We start from the raw sequence: 15,119 nt of genomic DNA, 5'->3' as shown, positions 1-15,119 counted from the left end.
TATTAGATAATGCACCAAGTCATCCTATTGAAGAAATTCTAAAATCAGACGATGGAAATTTGTTCATCAAATATTTACCTCCCAATGTGACAGCATTAATACAACTTATGGATCAAGGTGTCATCCAACAAATGAAAGCAGTTTATCGCAGAAATTTATTCATGTTAGCGGAAGAAAATGATTGTGAATTATTGACATTTTGGAAAAACCTGACTGTATTGGATGTGATTTACGAAGTTTCAGCAGCATGGAATTCATTAAAAAGCATAATTTTAAAGAGGTCTTGGCATAAAATTTTACAGGGAAACGATGAAGGATTCTTGGGATTTGACGAAAACTGTGAAGATCTGGTACCAGAAATGTTATGAAATTTGAAACAAATTGAGGGATGCGGGGATGTCGATGAGCAATCAATTTATGATTGGCTTAATTCTGACAAAGATTTAGCTGGCCACGAAGTACTAAAAGATGAAGAAATTTTATATAAAGTAACGGCTACTATACCACCACCACTAAATAATGATGGTGAACCTGAAGAAGAGAAAGAAGAGTTGATATTGTCACAAAAAATTAGCCATAGTGTTGCTTTAAGCCATGTAGAAGCACTTCTTGACTACCTGGATCAGCAAGACGATAGTGTTCTATCGGAAAAACTGGTTTTAAGAAATATTCGAAGTGCCATTCGTAAAAAAGTTGCAAAAGGAAAAAAACAATCTTCAATACTTTCTTATTTCTCTAAGTGAACTGATTTTCACTGATCTCTTTCTATTTTTTGTAAAATTAAAATATAATTTTAAAACAAAACATGTTTTTAAAATATCAATAGACTTTTTAAGTTAAACTTGTAAAAAATATTGTGAAAATTATTTATGCACCACCATCGGCAGACTTTGGCAGCCGACGCAAGCATACATCATTACCTATAGATATGTTTTTATACCTATGCAAGCATTGTATTGGACATGCGAGTAATGTAAGGTAAGTTTTTTTGTTTTTTATCCATCAGCATATTTTTTAGGTACGTTCCTGAACATTTTTCGATATTTTTGGATTAACTGGGAAATCGATTATCTAGGATTTTATTTTTACCATCTATCCCGGAAAATCGAGAGTCTACTGTATATGTAAATATCACAAATATAGATAGGAACTTTAAAAAATTACAATTAAACACAGAAGTGAACATGCTATCTAGGAGAAAATGTAAGTTTCTCTTAGATAACATTGAGAAATTATATGATATGTGTTTTCTACGTTTATTCCTAGTTATCAAAGTGATAACTATAAATAAACTATTTTAGTTATCTAGTTATCAAATTACAAAATGTTAGAGATTTCTTATAAAGGTAACTCACCTTTTGAGGTGGGTTACCTTTATAAGTCGCCAACATTTTGTAACTTGCAATATGTTTAATTGTAATTTTTAAATATTCCTAAGAGAAATGGGTCAAAATGTTCTAAGACCAAAGTATATAAAATGTATTAATAAATTATAGAATAGAATATTTTGATGGCTTAATGTCTTAAAAAAATAACATGAAAAGAATTGCATGTCAATGTCTTATGCAGTTTCTGAAAATTAATATTTTATGTTGTTAGAAGGAAGAAGAATGAATGTCCAACAAATCAAGCATTGTTCAGTAATCAGATTTTAGACAAATAAGGGAAGAAATCTAATGTCCCTGAAAGAATGACTAGAGCATTTGGGGAGTTATCACCCAGTTATGCTACTGTTTCAAGATTGATAGAGTTCAAAAGAAGGCTGGAGACAATTGAGGTAGATCAACCATATGAACCAATCAACTGTGAAATAAAGTTGAATAAAACATTTTAGAAAACAGAAGAATTAAAGTGTCCGAACTTGAAAACTTACTTAATATTTTTTCATGAAAGAACTTTAACAATAATACGTAACCATCTGGGAACGTCCATAGTTTGTGTGCAAGATCAGGTCCCAGAAACTTTTCCATTCATGACAAACATCAGGAGTGGAGTCATCAAAAGAGAATTTAAAATTAATTCTTGCTAATCTAGAAATTTTTTTATCCCATGTAGCAAATGGTGATGAAACTTGGCTATATTTTTGTGATACTGAATCCAAATCAGAAAGCATGCAGTGGAAGCAAAAGGCTTCCATTGAAAAAGCCTTGTGCTTCCACTATAAAACCTAACTATAAGTTGGAAAAGAGTTGGCCTATCAATTTTTGGAGACTGGGACACAAAAGGATTGTTGTTAATTGATTACACTGCACTGAAAAGCACAACAACTGGGAATATTATGTCAAAATTTAAAAGCTGTAATTTAGGGGAAAAAAAAAAAAAAAAGATGAGGAAAATTGGATCATTGAGTTTTGCTTCTCTATGACAATGCATTTGTGCATAAAGCTGAATTGGCACTTGATAATATTCAGAAATAATAATCACACAAACCCCTGCACAACTCAGATCTGACCTCAAGTGACTATTAATTGTTCAGAAACCTCTCTCTCATCTTTGTAGAGTTCATTTTAAAGGTGATGAAGAATTAAAAGCAGCTATGAAAGTCTAGTTTGATGCCCATCCAGAAGAATTTTTTTTTCCAATGATTCAATTCAGTGCAGATTAAACAGAATACATGTGCTGAACTTTGATGTGAATATGTTGAAAAAAAAAAAAATTGTACCTATGTTTTTTATACTCCATTCTCAAACCTTGTCCCCCCCCCCCATAGTTAATATTAGTGAGTAATCTGATTTTAATTAATTTGAATTTTTAATCTTGTCTAGAACTAAACTCCATTTTTGACACGAAGATGGGATTACACAGCTGATCCAGAAATGTAATGAGTTATGGTACTAAATTTGGGGGAATGTATGAAAATCTTTTCTCACAAGGAAACAGCATCTTTCCTTTATTTTATATTTCAGTTTCTAAATTCCATGTAAGTCCTTTATTCAATACACTGCCTCTTACCTTATTCTTTAATTCTCTATCTAGGTGAGTAATTTTTTCTTGTGCATCAGTAAGCTGAGAAATATTATCAGAAAGGCTTGATTCTAACTTGACACAACAATCAGTGACACTTTGGAGCTCTGTTTTATTCTAGAAACAAACAAAATGCTTTTAATTATGAAAATAATGACACTAAAAATAAAAGCAGTACATCTTGTTTTAATATTATGACCGATGAACTCTTACTACTTGTATTTATCGCTACTTTTGCACAGATAATTTCTATACTGATTTCAAGGAACAATTTATAAAAAAAACTTTGACTGTGCCAAGCACGTGCGGTAGATGGTTTTACGATAATTAAAGTAAGAGATGTATACTTGCAATTGCAACGTATCTAAATGTCTCTGAAAAATAGCATAGATTGAGGTACCCAATATTTGTGATCTTCGTCTTTATTTTCTTAGGTTTTGTCACTTTCATTCTTGCTCGATACTTTTGAGAATGCTGTGTGTGCACTTGACTTTGGCATCGTTGAACACTCAAATTTTATTTTCGAAAATTATTGATGTGAAAACATCTACAGCAGCACCTAACAAATGGAATGTAATGAAAGTGCGAGATGAAAAAAGATATTGTTGACAAATATTTTTATTGTTGCAGTCATATGACAAATACTTGCATTGTTGCAATTCTGCAGTTACTACTCCAGGATTGTGACATCATACTCTTCAACAAATGGCTACAATAAAATGGGTAATTGGGTTATTGGCTTGGATTTTGCTAAACTATTTCAAGCAAAGGATGTTTTCACATAAAATAAAACATCTTTCGTTCATACAAGTTACACGCACAACTTTTTTTGTTTTTGTTTTATTGTGTTTTTCTAATGCAGTTCGACGAAATTCAAACGAATGCCGTTTGCATTTATTAAATCAGTTCACTAGAACTCGAGATATTGTACTGGTCACAAAAAATGCATCACACGCTCTAATCACACTACTAGTGAGTGCTCAGCGCAGACTAGTGGTGGGAGTGTGGAAAGTGTCTCTGCTAGAAGCCTCATATGATGTAATTACTTCCGTTATGCATTTTTCATGACCAATCAGATTTACTCCATTAGGTGACCCCTAGGATGTTTCACATCAAAAATAACAAGAACAGATTACCTTAAATTGTGACTATGAAAACTGCTAGTAGTAAATGTTTTTATAACTGGCAACATTGATGTTAAAATGAGAGAAACATTTGGAATTTCAGTATGCGACTGAAATCTAAAATAACACGCGTTCATTCATTCAGGTAGCAAAGCTTTTCAATGCATTTTCATCGATTCAGCAGAAAACTTGGGTGACCAAAAGAACACAAAATCAATTTACAATTTTTACCCACAAGTTTAATTATAGCCAGTGGCAAGCTGTGAATATATTAACAATGGAGTCGCAGTTTTTCCGACTTTCTACCCAGTAAATTTGATTGGTCACGGAAGTGACGTCATCCGCGGCTTCCACCAGAAGCATTTCCCACTCTCGCACTATTAGTAGTATGATTAGAGCAAGTGACGCATATTTCGTAACCAGTATGATATCTTGAGTCAGGGGTGGGAGGTGGACAGATGGGCTTATTAGTACCTTACCCATGCATATAAGTGAATGTGTAAAATGCTCCCAGTTCTAAAAAAAAAAAAATTAAAAAACCTGACCGTCGTGCCTCCCCTTACAATGATAACTGGATACGATAGTGTCTGGAGTACTAACCTTTTAGAAATCTTGAATAGTATGATACTACTGCAGTAAGTATGATTGCAACAATACAAGTATTTATCATATGACTGCAACAATACAAGTATTTATCATATATATACTGGATACATACAAATTAACACGTGACACAGAAGCCTATGATAGATACAAGTTGATCTGTAACCAAGTTACAAAGGTGGTTAGGCAGGCGAAGGCAGATTACGAGAAATCTTTGGCAAGGGATGCAAAGAAAAACAGCAAAGAGTTCTTTACTTATGTAAACTCTAGAAGGAAGGGGATGAATCAGATTGGACCACTTGATATCGATGGGTCAACTGTTGATGATCCTGCTCAGGTAGCTAACAAACTAAATGAATATTTTGCATCGACATTCACACATGAGGAGTTATTCAGCGAGGGGAATGCCAGAGGTGTATTCAACTCTAGCAGTAAGCTAGAGAATCTTGTAATAACTGAGAGTAAAGTGGAGGAGAAATTGTTGAAGATAAACACAAGAAAGGCACCTGGGGTGGATGGGATCTATCCAATTATATTAAAGGAGGCAGCAAAGGAAGTAAGCAAACCCTTAGCCATAATTATGAGAGCTTCCTTGGACTCAGGGGAGGTACCCATGGACTGGAGTGTGCAAATGTGACCCCAATTCACAAGGGAGGATCAAAGGCTGACACAAGTAATTATAGACCTGTGAGTTTAACTTCTGTTCCCGGAAAATCAATGGAGGCACTGGTTAAAGAAGCACTGCAGGATCATCTAGACAAGACTTCAGTTATTGCTCGGACACAGCATGGTTTTGTTAAGGGGAAGTCTTGCCTGACCAATTTGATTGGATACTATGATGCAGTCACAAAAGAACTGGATGCAGGGAATAACTTTGATATTATATACTTGGATCTTAGAAAGGCTTTTGATACTGTTGCACATGGAAGACTGCTGCACAAATTGGAGCACTGTGGCATTGGAGGCAAATTGCTGCTATGGATAAAGGGGTGGTTGAGGGGGAGAAGACAGAGAGTGGTAATCAATGGACACTGCTCATCGTGGACTAATGTTATTAGTGGAGTCCCTCAGGGTTCAGTATTGGGTCCTTTATTGTTTTCTGTATTTATAAATGATATTGATGATGGTATATGAAGCTTAATGTCCAAGTTTGCAGACGATACGAAGGTTGGCAGGGTTGTCAAGGACACTACTGACACTATGCTGCTGCAACAGGATCTCGAAAGGTTGAGCAGATGGGCTGAGAGGTGGCAAATGAAGTTTAACATTGACAAATGTAAAGTACTACATATGGGAAACAGCAACCCCAGAGCAACGTATCAACTCTGTGGTACTACACTGACAGTGGTAGAGAATGAAAGGGACCTGGGGGTGGTTGTGCAGGCAGATATGAAGTTCTCTAAGCAGTGCAGATGGGCTGCAAGAGTAGCTCATGGTGTATTGTCAATGATATATAGGAATTTTTCTAGCAGGGATAAGGAGGTGATTATTCCCTTGTATAAGGCAATGGTCAGGCCACACCTAGAGTACTGTATACAGGCCTGGAGGCCTCATTTCAAGAAGGATGTAGAGCTGCTGGAACGAGTACAGAGAAGGGCAACGAGACTAGTGAATGGAACAAAGGGGTGCTCTTACGAAGAAAGGCTTAAGTTTTGCGAATTACAGTGTCTAGAGACTAGGCACCAGCGAGGTGATCTGATAGAGGTGCACAAAGCCTTGAATGGGTTGAGCATGCTCAATGCTGATGGGATTCTTCCTCTTGCTCAGAATAATCACCTGAGAGGGCATAAATTCAAATTGAGGAAAGACAGATGTAGGATAGATGTGCGGAAATTTGCCTTTAGCCAGCGGGTGGTTGGTAGGTGGAACAGACTTCCATCCCTTGTCGTGGAAGTTGATAGCCTAAATAAGTTTAAGGCTCAGCTGGACAGGTATTTTGAACGAACAGAGGGGTGAAGTGGAATGGTTATTTTTTATTTATTTATTTTACTTTATTTTTTTTTGGCTGATGCTGCATAAGCTTGCTTTCTTGCATCAAATGCCTCTACTAATGCTAATATGACTGCAACAATAGAAATATTTGTCAACAATTTCTTTTTTTCATCTCACATTTTCGTTACATTCCATTGTTAGGTGCCCCTAACAGCTGCATAAGCCATTTCAACTACAAGATTGGTACTTCAATCGATGCTGTTTTCCAGAGACATTTAGATACGTTGCAATCGCACATATACATCTCTTACTTTAGTTATCATAAATCCATTGTATCTTGTCTTCCAGAAATTATGAACATTTGTGAATGATCAATAAAATATTTACAATAAAAAAAGCTCTTTATTTTGCAATCAATATACAGGGTGTCTCAAAAATACATGGCATAACTTCAGGAATGAGTTCCTCACATGTAGACAATAAAAATATTTTATATCAACATAGTTCCCGAGTTATTAACCGGAACCAGCAGATATCACAGAAGTTCTTGAATCTCTATGAGATTCAAGAACTTCTGTGATATCTGCTGGTTCAGTTTTTCAAATCCCTCTCCGCTAATCATTTTGCCAATTCTCACAATCTCAAAGTGCAGCTTTGTGGCCACAGCTTTTTCCACACTGAATTCAATTGTTAAGTTCTTAACTTCAACCCACATGAACTCAATATTTTTTACAGCATCAAGAATGTTATAATACCGACAATAATCTCGAATTGAAACACTGCCTATTTCATCAATAGCTTCTAACAATTGTAAAAAAGATCTTCTTAGGTAAAAAAGTTTAAAGGAAGCAATAAGACCTTGGTCCATTGGCTGAATCCATGAATTTGTATATTAGCTGGAAGAAAGGTAACATTCATATTTGGGTGCAGATCAGACAAATGTGCAGGATGACTAGGTGCACTATCGAGAATGAGCAAGATTTTGAATTTTATGTCTGTCTTCAGGCAATATCTTTTGGTTTCAACACAAAAGCAATTTAAAAACCAATCCTCGAAGATTTTAGCTGTATCCAGGCTTTTTTTTTTGCTTGATTTCCAATGAACTGGTAAGGGGCTTTTTCATATTCCTTTAAAAGCATGAGGATTTTCTGATATATAAATTAGAAGCAGTTTACACTTAAAGTCACCCTCTGCATTTCCACATAAGAAAAGTGTTAATCTATCTTTTGCAGCTCTGAAACATGGGGCGGTTTTCTCTTCTTTTGAAATGAATGTTCGGCTTGGCACAAGCTTCCAAAATAAGCTGGTCTCATCAGCATTAAACACTTGACTTGCTATCTAGCAAGTCATGTGTTTAATTCCTCTAATCATTATTTCCAATGTAAGGAGACTGGGTATGAGGTTACTGCCACGTATATCAAGATTTTTGCAGCTCCGGCGAATGCTAAGTTTTCATTTATATTTAGTCATATTATTGACTTAATTGTTATACTAAATTATTTTCTATAAGTAGATTTATAGTTCGAGCTAAGCTTATGGTTTATTTTGAAAGTTAATACTCAGTGGCCATAGATTTTATATTTGTAACTTGCCGCCATTTTTATAAGATACGGAATACAGTAAGGAACGTAAAACTAGATAGCGAAATACATAGCAGTGTATTAGAAATATGTTATATTAGTATAGTATTATCAATAAAATTTATTAATCTTATTAAATTTCATTGTTAATTAAATTATACTTAAAGGGAATCATGACCAGGACTAGAGCAGCAAAGCAGCGTTCACAGCATAGCCAGAGTGCTGTGGCTTCGAATAACTGAAGGGGACCGATTCTACCACACATCATAGTCTAAAACAATGTGAGAAATGTGTAATGTTTGCAGCCCTGTCTAGAACAGGATATGATGTAGCCAAGGAGGATGTCTTTGTGTGTGCTAGGTGCAAAGACTGTGAAGAAATTAGGTGCCAACTCTGCGTTCTGATGGGAGTCTATGAGAGTTTGAGGTGTAGGGTAAATGCCCTCGAAGAAATTAATGAGGGGCCCATCAAGCTCTCAGCTGCCCAACTCAATGCCAGAGCTCACTCCTGTGCATCAGGCAACACAGAGGCAATCTCCAAGACAGAATGCACTAGTCCCACAGGAACTAGTTATTGTCAGTGACTCAATTGTCAGGGAGATGGGGAATATAGTATGCAAAAAGGATAGGTGGAAAAGGACCAGGGTATGTCTGCCAGGGTCAAAAGTTGATGATGTTGAAGAGCAGATATCATCTTTTAAGGGCACAAAAATTGATATTGTTGTACATATTGGCACAAATAAGCTTAAGAGTAAGAGATCTGCAGATTTACTTAACAAGTACAGGTCAATGCTGAAAAAAAGTCGTGTGTTATGGTTAAATTTGAAAGTGTCTGCAATTCTGCCTAGACTCGATAGGACTTGTCAATCAATTTGGTCCCGGAGAGATTGTACAAGGCTTGTGGGGTAGAATTTTTTTCGGTATGGTCCGTGTTTGCTAACAGGAGAGACTGTTTCTACAAGGATGGGATACACTTAAATATAAAGGGTACAAGAATATTTTCCTATGCTATCGAGGCAGTGTTAGGTGGTTCGGAAACTGCTAGTTTGGAGGGATACACAGACTAAAAGGTTAACAGTGGCTGCAGGCAGAAGTGAAAGTGATTCTTGCACTGCTTCTATTGTAATGAGCAGCAGCCTAGAGTGCAAGTTGGTGGGGATTTCAACCTGGGAATCATCATGGAACAAGTAAATACATGGGCTGTGGTAGGGTAACTGAGAGTAAGAACAAGTGCATGTATACTTGCATGTACACTAATGCTAGAAGTATAGTAAATAAAATTGATAAATTTGAAGTGCTGATCAAGACATCAAAGGCAGATATTGTTGGAATATCAGAGACATGGTGTCACACAGATATAAGCAGTGCAGAATTGGAATTTGGGGAGTACAATGTGTACAGAAAGGACAGACAGTATAGGAAGGGAGGTTTGGTTTGTTTAGATTTCAATGGCACATTAGCAACTAAGGCTATAATGTGCCAAAACCAGGTGATATATAAAAATTTAAGCTTTCACTGACCTAATTACTTAGGTCACCATGTCAAGCTATAAAATAACAAAGGTATAAATGTAGAAAAGATAAATCAATAAATAAATAATTTCTTTATTGATTTCTGCAACAATAACATGTAAATTTTAAATACAAGTAAAAACCTTTATTGATTTAAAATAGCTAAAAACAGCAGACATTGTCATTGTTGGATAAAATCTGACTGAGTGTATACAGCTCAGTCAGATGATTAAAAGCGGTAAAACGGATATTGCTAAAATCTGGACAGTCAATTAAAATGTGTCTGATTTATAAAATTGTGCCACAGGACTCACACATAGGAGGATCATCAGCCCTCAGCAAATATGAATGAGTCAAATGACTATGTCCTATGCGGGTCCGGGCAAGAACGACTTCCTCCTTACGATTCCTGCGCAGACTAGACTGCAACGGTTCAATTACAGGCTTTATACGATATAATTTTTTCGTAGTCTGTCTATTCCATGAATCCTGCCATTGGGAGTATATCTTTTGGTGTATTATTTGCCTGTAGTCTGCATAGGGGACTGACAGGCAGCGATTATTATTGGGAATTGCTGATTTGGCTGCATTGTCAGCCAAATCATTTCCCCTAATCCCAATGTGGCTGGGAATCCAGCAGAAGTGGATATCATATTCGCATTCATGGAGAAAGTGAATCTTCTGCTGAATGCAAGACAGAACTGGATGTTAATTATATCTCACAGTTATTAAAGCCTGTAACATGCTGAGAGAGTTGGAATATAAAATGAACCGTTGGTATTGGCATTTACTAATGTGATCCAAGGCTAACTCTATATCGTGCAGCTCTGCAGTAAATATGCTGCATTCAGAGAGAATCTGCTCCGATGTAGTGGTGTCTGTAAAGACAGCAGCAGATCCCACATATGATTCCGACTTCGAGCCGTCTGTGTAAACTGGCACGAAGTCAGAATGTTCAGCTCGGTGTGCTGAATAAAGCTGCAGGTAGACAGATGATGGAATGTCCGACTTTCTCCAATTTCTAAGGGACAAGTCACATGGTGGAACATGAGCAGGCCAGGGTGGAAGGGGTTGCTTTGGTGTTTGGGCAACCTTGTCTACCTTGATCTTAAGCTCTTTGAGTAGCTCTTGGAGATGAATACCAAAAGGACGATTGGCAGTCTTACGGGTGTTGTACAAATTTTCCCATCGTGGCTCAAAAACGAATGGCCACGTAGGATGGTCTGGCAGGGATTTCAGTTTTAAAGCGTACTTTAGAGACAACTGCTTACGTCGAAGCAATAACGGTTATTCGTTTGCTTCGACGTATAAGCTCTGGACAGGAGATGTTCGATATGTTCCAATAGCGATACGGAGAGCCTGATGATGGACAGGATCCAGCCATCGAAGTACACCGACTCTGGCCGAATTGTATACCAGGGACCCATCATCTAATCTGGATCGTACAAGCGCACGATAAATGCGTAGTAGGGTGCATCGTTCCGCACCCCAAGATGTAGAGGAGAGAGAGCGCAGAATATTCAGGCCTCTTGTGCACTTTGTGCGGAGTTGACGGATATGATCCAGAAAGGTCAGCTTTTTATCGAATATGAGTCCCAAGAATTTTGTGTCCGCTGCTACTGGAATAGCATTTTGTCCGAGCCTTAATTCAGGTTCAGGATGAAGATTACGCTTACAACAAAAGTGTATGCAAACAGTCTTCTGCGGCAAGAACCTGAATCCATTAGATAGAGCCCAGGAATTTAGGCGATCAATGGCTTTTTGCAGTTGTCTTTCTATAACCCTCATGTTGCATGACATATGCTGAAGTCATCAACATAAAGGGCACTCTTTACAGTTGTAGGAAGTTGTTCGGTGATGGAATTTACTTTGATGGCGAAAAGTGTGACACTTGATACTGATCCTTGTGGTACTCCCTCCTCTTGATAGAAGGGACGAGAGAGTGAGGACACCACACGAACTTGGAAAGATCGATTGGCCTAAAAAGTTTTTAATAAAAATGGGGAGATGCCCTCTAAGACCAAGGCTATGCAAATCTTTTAAGATGCCAAATCTCCAAGTTGTGTCATACGCTTTCTCCATGTCAAAGAATACAGACACCAAATGTTCACGTTTTAGGAAAGCATCCCGGATGGATGTTTCCAATCTAATAAGATGGTTCAGAGTGGACCAGTTTGTTCGGAAGCCGCACTGGATGTTAGAGAGAAGGTCATTCGATTCTAAATGCCACATTAAACGAAAGTTAACCATTCTCTCTAGGATTTTGCACAGACAGCTAGTCAGAGCAATAGGACGATAATTAGTATTGACTTTTGGATCCTTTCCTGGCTTAGCAAAGGCAAGAACGATTGCTTTGCGCCAGGAATCCGGAAATTGCCCTTCAGTAAAGATTCTGTTATATAGAAGGAGCAGGTGATCCATAGATTTTGGTGAAAGATGCTTAATTATTTCATAATGGATGCCATCTGGTCCAACAGCACTTGCCTTGGAAAGAGAGAGCTCTTTTCAGTTCCTGTATAGTGAATGCCCCGTTGTAGGGATAAAGGCTCTTAGACTTAAAATTAAGTGCCTGGTTTTCGATTTTATGTTTCAGGACCAGGAACTCTGGGGAATACGAAGATGTCGCAGAGATGTTACAGAATGTTTCCCCAAGAGAATTGGCTATTGTAGTTGGATCTGCAATAGTGCATCCATTAGAATCTAGGATTGAAGAATTGTGGGATGTATATTTTCCCTTCATTTTCCGGATTTTGTCCCAGACCAACTTAGTAGTAGTGGACTGAGTAATTGATGAAGTAAAACGGATCCACGATTCCTTTTGACTCTGATGGCGGATCCACGATTCCTTCTGACTTTGTTTTGTGAATTCCACCAAGGTTTGGGAAATGGTGGAAACCGAGCAGATGTTTTTGGAACCACATTCGCAGCTGCTTGGACAATATTTTCTGTGATGTACATAACTACATCATTGATAGGCTCCTGACTGACGGCAATGAGGTCAAAATTTGCCTGTTGTTGGAAGGCAGTCCAGTCAGCGTGATCTGTCTTCCGCCGTGGTAACCTGAAAGGAAGACACGGTCTTCCAGGTATAACGAGGTTATCACAGGTAAGTAATCACTTCCATATGGATTCTCCTCCACTTCCCAAGTGAGTGAAGGGAGTAGAGAAGGAGAGCAGATAGAAAGATCAATGGCAGAAGACGTACAGGTAGGAATGTGGAAGAATGTGTTGGTTCCCACATTTAGAAGGGAGAGGTCATTGTTATTTAGCATATGCTCTATGACTTGATCCGTTCCATTATTGCTAGCACTTCCCCACAGGGTGTTATGTCCATTAAAATCCCCGAGAAGTAAGAAAGGGGGAGGCAACTGCGTTACAAGATCATCAAGGTCTTCCTGGGAGATGTCAGTCCCAGGTGGCAAATAAATAGAGCAGACGGTTAATAAAAATCCCACTGTAAGGTGAATTGCAACAGCCTCTATGCTGGTTGTAAGTAGCAAAGGTTGAACTGGGGTCTGGTTGCCCACAAGGATAGCCATTCCTCCATGAGTAGGACCATCCGCAATTCTGTCCTTACAAAAAAATGTTATGTTATGCATGGTGGGGTTATCATTTGCATTTAGATAAGTCTCCTGCAAGCAAAAGCAAACTGGCTCATGCTTTTGCAGGAGGGCCTTGATGTCATCAGTATTTCGCCGGAATCCACGACAATTCCATTGTAGGAATTTAGCCATTATTTTGGCATGGTGGGTCCATCAGGCGGCTTCCGAGGTGCTGAGGGCTTATTTTTGTCAGTCTTGGATTTATCTTTTCTGGGGAAGTATGGACGCTGTCCGGTGTCCATCTCTTCCTCAACAAAGAGTTCCAAGACTGATTCGTCCGGTACCTCCTTATCCTCTACATCCATTGTTTCTGATATTACGAGTGGCTCTTTTGATATTTTTGGCTTTTCTTTACCACTTGGTTTTGGTAGTAGTGGAGCACTAGGAGGTATGGATATCGGAGTAGCAGCTGACTGTTTTTTTGGTGGGCTTTTCTGAACTCAATAAATAGCATGCAATCGGAGTGAATGACTCTCGAGGTGGTATAGTCATCTCAGTTTGTGTACCGATAGTGCACTTAGCAGAAACCTTTTGGGCATAAGAAGGTTTCCCACTATTTATTGGTTGGATACGTTTTCTGGCCTCTGGGTAGGAGATATTCAGCTCTGTTTTTAATTTTTGGATTTCGTTTTCATCCTTCAACTGCTGGCATGCTCTAGAATAGGCAGGGTGCTCTCCTTGGCAGTTGGCACAGGTCAGTTTTGAAACTGAGTATTCCTTGCTCTCGTGGTCTTGAGCACCACATCGAGCACAGGCAGGGTTACCACGACAAGATGTTTGTGAGTGGCCGTATTTTTGGCATCTAAAACACCACAGTGGGTTTGGAATGTAAATCCTCACCGGGCAGTTTAGATAGCCTGCCTTGATGGAACTTGGAGGCCGTGGGGTGTTGAATGTGAGGATAAGAACTCTGATAGGGACGAGATTCCTATCCTTTTGTATCAATATTCTCGTGAAAGCTGTCACTTCTTGGTCTTTTAATTCAGAGCAGATCTCTTCTTCATAAACATGAAGAAGGTCCTATTCTGATATAACACCTCGTGAAGAATTCAGAGTTTTGTGGGGGGTTACAGTGATAGGTATTCCCTCCATGGATGTAGAGTTCAAGATTTTTGCTGCTTGTTTTGTGCTGGAAGCTTCAACCAAAAGGTTGCCAGAACGCAGTCGTTTAACGGATTTTGGTGACCCTGCCAATTCCCTTCTAATCCTTTCTGGATAAAGAAGGGCGACATCTTTCTGATTGACTGCTCTCTGGTGGAATGGCGAATGAGGAAGAGTGGCAATACTGATGGTGGTGTGTCCTCAGTTCTGGCTCTTTTAACAGAGGTGTTATCTGTGCTATCATCTCGATTAGGTAAGGGCCTTGTTAGGGCCCCAGAAGAATTAGAATTTGTAATACTCATAAGAGTAAGATAAAAATTTCCATTGCCCTAAGTACCTCACCCACCACAGAGCCCTACGAGGGGACGCCCACTCGTAAACTAGCAGGTACTGCGTACACGAATGGGACACCAAGTTTGCTTAGGAGCACCATACTCATGTTTCCAACAAGCCTTGATCCCGTCCCAGGACCAAAGGGAGGGAGACATTGGCATGCAGTTGACCCTAACAATAAGAACCACCTGTTGATTGATCTCAGTTGGGCCGGTCCGGGAACACCAGTCTTGTCGAAGCAGGGGCCAAAGTGGTGTATCAAGGCTGGGCTCCTCAACCACCAGGAACCCCCTTTCCGAATTTCCACGGGTCGCAGCGCATGGATGCACATGCCAGATTCCAATGATGTAACCCTGGAACCAAGGTATCG

At 38.6% G+C, this 15,119-nt stretch overlaps 1 protein-coding gene across 1 annotated transcript in view; it reads right to left on the bottom strand.

The window, feature by feature from the left end:
* LOC150076228 (uncharacterized) overlaps positions 1 to 15,119 on the bottom strand; it is a 744,224-nt gene that overhangs the window by 344,747 nt on the left and 384,358 nt on the right. The window contains exon 22 of the mRNA XM_090387291.1: positions 2,953 to 3,081. Coding sequence (XP_090243417.1) covers positions 2,953 to 3,081 — 129 coding nt within the window. The remainder of the gene's footprint in view (positions 1 to 2,952; positions 3,082 to 15,119) is intronic.

The sequence above is a fragment of the Mastigoproctus giganteus genome, chromosome 13, assembly GCF_048544385.1.
Source record: "Mastigoproctus giganteus isolate SK-2022 chromosome 13, ASM4854438v1, whole genome shotgun sequence".
Taxonomy (NCBI): domain Eukaryota; kingdom Metazoa; phylum Arthropoda; class Arachnida; order Uropygi; family Thelyphonidae; genus Mastigoproctus; species Mastigoproctus giganteus.
Note: the sequence above shows the minus strand (reverse complement) of the source record. Positions and strands in the feature narration are given on the sequence as shown.